General features: G+C 55.6%; 1 protein-coding gene across 1 annotated transcript; it reads right to left on the bottom strand.

Moving 5' to 3' along the window:
* Positions 1–542: 542 nt before the first annotated feature.
* GPR162 (G protein-coupled receptor 162) lies at positions 543–5099 on the bottom strand. Its single transcript, XM_035313922.1, has 5 exons — positions 4667–5099; positions 3346–4617; positions 2348–2537; positions 1600–1751; positions 543–1431 (listed from the first exon to the last, which is right to left on the bottom strand). The coding sequence occupies exons 2-5, from the start codon at positions 4180–4182 to the stop codon at positions 904–906; spliced, it is 1707 nt and encodes a 568-aa protein (XP_035169813.1). The 5' UTR covers positions 4183–4617; positions 4667–5099; the 3' UTR covers positions 543–903.
* Between the last annotated feature and the right edge of the window lie 1288 nt (positions 5100–6387).

Here is a 6387-nt window from a genome sequence, read left to right on the forward strand (position 1 = left end):
GGCACCACCGCGCATCCCTTCTGGTTGTTCTGGGGGGCAGAAGCTTGATTTAGCCCCCGCCGTTCCCAGCTTTGGCAGCGTGGGACGACGGGGGCCTCGCACGCTTTCCCTAGCTGGCTGCTGTCTGGGCGAGGGGTCTCAGCCTCCGTGTTTCTTGCAGTCACAAAGCACGCGCTGGAATCAACAGAGCGCATCAGTGAAACGCAACTTTATGGCTCAGGGTCTTTTCAGAGATAATGTGTTTTCAAGCCAGCAGTTGCCTCAAAAATCACAGAGGCCTATAGGCAGTCTAAGTCTCCCCTGAAATGGACAGGGAATCTCTTCACCCCGTCTCCCATGATGACTCCTCTACACAGGCCTCATTCCCTTCCCTGGATGTTAGGCATCTGCTGCCCTCCGGATGCACTGATGAGGGAGGGAGCCTTGCACATTTGGCATTTCCCTTCCAGAAGCCAGCGAAGCTTCGTTAAACGTTGGGCCAATCATTTTGTTTCTATGGAAACAAAATTATTACTAATATATTATTTTAAAAACAGACACGATTGACACTCCAAATATAGAATTTTAATACCATTCTGTGCCTGCCTCGTCTCTTAGGGCAGAGCGAATGCAAGGGTGGAGTTCACAAGGGGACGGGACTGGCAAGGGTGCCAAGTGGCTGTCGCGGCGGTGGGTGCCTTTGTAACCTGAGAGCAGGCACAGGTCCGTGTCCGTGTCTGTAGAGCTCCATTCTGCAGGTCTGTCACACTTCTTTTACCCCACCACCACCACGGGGTGCCGTGATTCCTGCCTGCTGGCGAGAAAGATGAGAATGTAAATTAGTACTCGGGTCCCAGGACTAGGGGAACGTTTGGAGTTTTATTTAAAAATCGTGATGGCACTGCATGTTTCCGATGCTGTCTCTCATAGTTTGGGATCCTGGAAGGTCTGTGCCTCACAGGCCTCAGGCGTCCTTTCCCGTGGCGCCTGCTCTCCGTCCTGCAGATGCCAGGCTTCGCTGCCGGCCAGCGAGCAGCGCCGCGGCCGGTCAGCGCTCTCCTCCTCTCTGCTGCCGAGGGAGAGGCGGCGATCACGGCGTGATGCGAGCGGGAGACGGGAGTGCCGTGGGCTGCAGGCTGGGGTGGGCTGTGGCGTCTCATCGATGAACGTGGTGATCTCATCTCGGAAGAAGCAGGCACTGGAGCTGGACACCCGCGGCACCAGCCCCCCCTCCAAAAACTGCCGTAGGGTTGTCAGCTCATCTTCTGGAGGCCGCCGGCGGTGCTGGTAGTCATGCAGCTGAGGAGGCAAGAAGCTGGGGACTCCAGGCTTGCGGGGGGTGGAAATGCGGATGTCGTCAGATGAAGACCACTTGTGTAGGAAGGATGGAGTGGAGCGGTGGGTGGAGAAGATGTTAGTCTCATCATGTGACATTCTCCGGGAGATAGGGACCTGGGAAACGGAGAAGGAGGCAGGTGATGGGAGACTTGGAGAAGAGACAGAACGGAAGGGGAGTATCTGAGGCCTTCTGAGAGAAGAGCGTCTACAGAACACAAACATGCGTGAGACTGACAGGGAAGGAAGTGGGTTGTGGGGCTGTCCCGATAGCCGGCAGCTCACCTGCAGATAATGCACCTTGTCCTGGGGCAACAACATGTGGTGCATGGGCAGCAGTTTGATATCCCGAGAGTCCCGCTTCACAGCTGCAGCACCGTTGGCATCAAATCTCACTTTGCAGATCCTGCCATCACCATAATCATCACACACGCCATCTGTTGGCAAAGAGAATGACAGGCAACACTTCTCAGACAGAAGATGAGCATTATCAGGGCACCGTGACGCCATCCTAACGCTTGTCTGACTTCTGCTGCACTACTTGCAGCCACCGAGACTCATCTCTGGACGAGGGCCTTTTCTTTCCGCTGCCAGCAGGACTACAGGACACAAGGACCACCTTGTTTCTTCTGTCTCACTTTGGAATCTCTCCCTGCCAGAACCTGGACCTTTGTATCAGCAAGTTGGGCTGAGGCCTGGGGGTGTGTCTCTTTCAGCGTGGTTTGACAGCTACACACCATCTCTACTGTTTTATCTACTGTGAAGGTTGTTGCACTGATTTTGCTGGGATGCTAGCGAGTCCTAAGGCAGCAAGTGAACGGCAGAGCCTGCTCCAGAATAAATTTTCAAAATAAATTTTTAGAGAACACATGGTTGCTGAATCCAAGCTCTAAGAGGAATCCCACACAGCCACCCACAACATGTCTCCCAGTGCCACTATGTCCCTTTCCCAAGGCAGATCACTCTTTCCTCTGTACTCTTTCCGGCAGGGGGTTATTGAAGAAAGGTGACTGCAGGGTGGTGAGGGGCTTACCATCATCTCCGTCCTCCTCAGACATGATAGCCACACACTGCTCCCACACGGTGCGGAGATCTGCTCGGTAGCGCTCGCAGGACCAGATGAAGGAGGGGAGCAGCAGGGTCTGCACCATGGAGCACCAGAGCACAGCGAGGACCATCCAGGTGGGGGCCGTATCATAGCGCAGGCTAAAAAAGCTCACAACCTTGAGGGTAGGAGAGAGAAGCAAGGCCGATAAAGCAGGCAGAAGTGGGGATCAAAGGAGAAGGATAACAAGAGTCACTTCTGTAGTAGAATATAACCTGTCAGCATAGGATTCATCAAGTTAATACCCCATGCCCATTTGAAAAATTGTTTGCTGGAGCGTATTCCGAGCTGTGTTCTCTCTAATGTAAGACTTGGTGTTAGCATCCCTTTTTCCCTGTGCTCATTATGAGCTGAAGCTAAATAGGTACAAAGGAAAGACACGGTGACTGGAAAAAAAGTATGATTACAGCCTCTGTTCTCTTAATAGTTCATTTCAAGAACTTCCTCAGCTCTCCAGTTTTGCAGAGAATCGACCAGCCAGCCAAAACCTGAATGCTGACTACAAACATACTAGCAGAAGGAAAAAGACAACTCTCTACGCCAGCTGTTAAAGTTGGTGTATCTGTTCTCCAGAAGCAAACTGGAGAGACAGAAATCTCATCCTTTTTACAAAGGTAGATGCCCCTGTACATCTGCAGAATAATCTCCTCTCCAGTCTCCTCTCAGCCACTTAAAACTTTCACAGTGCTTTTGGCTGTGTGGTGTGTTCCCCAGGCTCAGACCTACCTTAGGAAAATGTTCCTGTGGAAGGGTGAGAGAACTACCTCAACCTTTTTAAAATTGCCCCTCAGAATAGCACAGATTCAGATGTGGCAACTCTATGGCTGGTGGACAGGAGACAGAGTTTCTTCTCTAAAACCTGAGGCAGACAGAAATCTAGTTTAACTGCAGGCTTTGCGAAGGCAGAGGGAGAACTCGCTGCTTACCAAGATCGGCACCCCAGTGAGCGTGTCGTACAGGAAGACAATAGCGCTGATGAGGTTGGTCATCTGCAGGGAGGTCTTGGCTGACTCAGAGCCGTCCAGCGAGGACCTCCTTTTGCCTCGCACATCCTCCACCACAATGGCCGGCACGTTGAAAGTGTTGTGTGCTGATGAGCAGGACGATGCTTCCTCTGCCCTCTGATGGCGGCACTGCTGGCGTCTTCTGTGCGCCCACAGGGTCTGGTAGAAAGTGATACCCACGCACACCAAGCCCATGACGATTCCTCCGAGGAGCAGGAGGCTAAAGCAGACGCCGAAGCCCAGCCCGATCTTGCTGACAATGAACTGGCAGCCGCGGGCATAGTACCGCTCGCCGTTGTTGTGCCAGCCGATGGAGGGCAGGGTGGAGAGGATGAACGACACCATCCAGATACCCATGACCGCGTGCAGAGCCTGCTTCTTGGCATTGCTCAGCCGGTAGTTGACTGGCCACCTCACCATCCACATGCGGTGGTAGGAGAGGGAGGCCACCGTGAAGCAGGTGGCCAGGGCCAGGGTGTAGTATGTGGAGACAAAGACCTTGCAGATGCTCTCGTTCCAGTCATAGTCGGAGGACTCGCGCCGCAGCTGCACCACCGCGTAGGTGGTGAGGGGTACTGCTGCCATAAGGATGTGAGTCCCAGCAAGGAAGCAGAGCAGCAGCTCCAGGGGCTTGTGTTTCTGCTGTTTGGCAGTGATGCTGAGGATAATCCAAGAGTTGGCCAACAGGGCTAGCATCCCGCATGCCAGCCACCACAGTGAGTTGTTGTGCAAGGTGGACTCTGATTCAGAGTCCCCCATGCTGCCACCCCTGCTAGGCTGCGCCCTGTCCCTGCCGCTGGGTTACTGTAAGAGGGCGAAAGAGACTCCGTGCTGGGGGAGCCACGTCCCTCCTCATCTGCCGCTGCGGTGATGCACGGTGCACGTACGCTGGAGGGGTTCCTCAAGGCATTGTCACCAGGTGCGAGGCATAACAGCCTTCAACTCTGTCTCGCTTTCAGTCCCCCCCTTCCCTTTTGTTTGCTTATATTTCTTTCACTTGCTCTAACTCTTTCACCTGTTTTTTCCGTTCTCTTTCTTTCTTCCACCTTCGTTCCTTCTCATGAACGCTTGTCAGTGCTTCTTCCCTCAGTCTCTCATGTTCACTTTTTCTTTTCCTCTCCATCTATTTCATTCCCCTTCTCTACTCTTCCCCCAGAGAAAAAGCTCCCCTTACTCCATGTGCTGCCCAGACACCTTCTGCCTCAGGGACCACCTTCTCCTGGGACTGGTGAAGGCCACACACAAACTGAATGTTGGCACTCCGAACAGTTTGACAGCAGTGGGTGCCTGTTGCTCAGCGTCCGAGTGAACGAGCAACTAGCAAAGAGTTTCAGAGAAGACGAAGGTCCCACGGAAAAGGTGAGGGTGGTGTATACACAGTGTGTAACCTCCGTCTCACCAAATGCCACACTTGTGGCCAGGTAGATGTGCCTGGCAAGGTTGTCAGAAATCCATCAACGGAGAGTGAAGGATGAGGAAGAAGATTCAGAGAGTTTCCTAGCCAAGACCCCGCAGCACCCTCACTGCATTGTCCTTTTTGCTGTCCTCCAGGGCTCAGCCTGCTCTTTCAAGCTTCCCTGCACAGCACAGGGCAGAGCTAGCAAACAATAAGGAGGTGGCGGGGAGGGGAAGATCCTTTACAAAGGTTCCCTTGGAGATTCAGGGCATGAGGTTCACTGTAGAAGAGAGAAAAGAAAAAAAGTAATTTAAGATCGTACTGTCTTCCCAGATCTCTCTCTCCTTGCCCACACAAACACATTGTCATGACTTAGGCTTTGCAGAGCTCTTCCCGTGTCTTTCAGGGAACAGAAGACCCAGATTTGTGCCGGTACCTACCTACCTCTGGTCCCCAGCAACTCCTTCCAGAGCTCCTGAGACACCCTGTTCTCCCTGCTATTCCAGTCTTAGGCTCCCCACCCAGAATATTAATAATGCCGTCTTTTAAACTGATGCCTTCATCTGCATTGCTCCCTGCCATTCCGGTCCTGTCCTCCCCAGGTATCCGTGCCAACACCCCTTGCTCCTGATGTACAGCTCCCACAGCCACGCCGGTCTTTGGACCTCTGCTTCTCTCTGTCACTACTCAGGACTTTAACACGCTCATCCCCTCCGATCCCGGGGTGCGAATCGCTACTGCAGCACCACGCCGAAACCCCACGGTCCTGCAGCACAAGCCCCTTCGCCAACACGCCTTGCACTTACGCTAAAGCAGCCCTGGTCCCCAGTCACAGCAGTCCCACCCCCCGCGAACCAGACTGCTGCAAGCCGCCCTGTGACCACCCGCCTCTGCTGCTGACCCCTGGTGCTGCCGGCTCGGCCCCCCGGCCTTCCCTGCAGGCTGTGCCCAAGCAGTACGCTCCGGGAGGATGAGGAGGACGACGGCCTGCTCTGCACCTCGTCCCGAGCTGACACAACCCCAGCCTTTCTGCGGGTGGATCCGTGACCCCGGCTCTCTGCGAGTGGCTCTCGGCTCCTGCCCTGCCCCATCCTGCTGGGCCTCCCTGTTTTCTCACCTCCTCGGTAACCACCTGAGGCTCTCCCTGCTTTTCCCTCCGCTCGGAGCAGTTTATCGTGGCTGGATGGGAGCTGTCCCCATTCTGCTCAGTCTTACCCCCCCCCCCCCGACACCGTCACGTTTGCAGTTAGGCCTCCGGGGTCCATTACCCAGCTAGCCACCCCCGACGATCCCGGGGGACCGAATTTCCCCGCAGCCTCCCCTCCTGCCGCCCTTCCCACCCGCCGCGCTGCTCCCGGAGGAGGCAGGAGCCCTCCCGAGCCTGCCGCCCGTGGGGCCCGATCCCGCCGCCAGCCGCAGTCCCCCCTCCAGCCACCACGGACCGCGGGGAGCCCCGGCTCCGATGCAGGGTGGCCGGCTCCGGGCGAAGCCGCCCAGCCCAGCCCGCCCCGCGGTGGGCTGCCGGGGGCGGCCCCGACCCGAGCCCGGCCGTAGCGGGCGGGGGGGGG

Source organism: Oxyura jamaicensis, chromosome 1 (assembly GCF_011077185.1).
Source record: "Oxyura jamaicensis isolate SHBP4307 breed ruddy duck chromosome 1, BPBGC_Ojam_1.0, whole genome shotgun sequence".
Taxonomy (NCBI): Eukaryota; Metazoa; Chordata; class Aves; order Anseriformes; family Anatidae; genus Oxyura; species Oxyura jamaicensis.

Coding starts and splice junctions, on each gene's coding strand:
- GPR162 (XM_035313922.1), bottom strand. CDS start 4,182: ATGGGGGACTCTGAATCAGAGTCCACCTTGCACAACAACTCACTGTGG. Junction 2,538..3,345: donor TCACTGGGGTGCCGATCTTG/GTAAGCAGCGAG, acceptor CCTACCCTCAAG/GTTGTGAGCTTTTTTAGCCT. Junction 1,432..1,599: donor ACAAGGTGCATTATCTGCAG/GTGAGCTGCCGG, acceptor TCCGTTTCCCAG/GTCCCTATCTCCCGGAGAAT.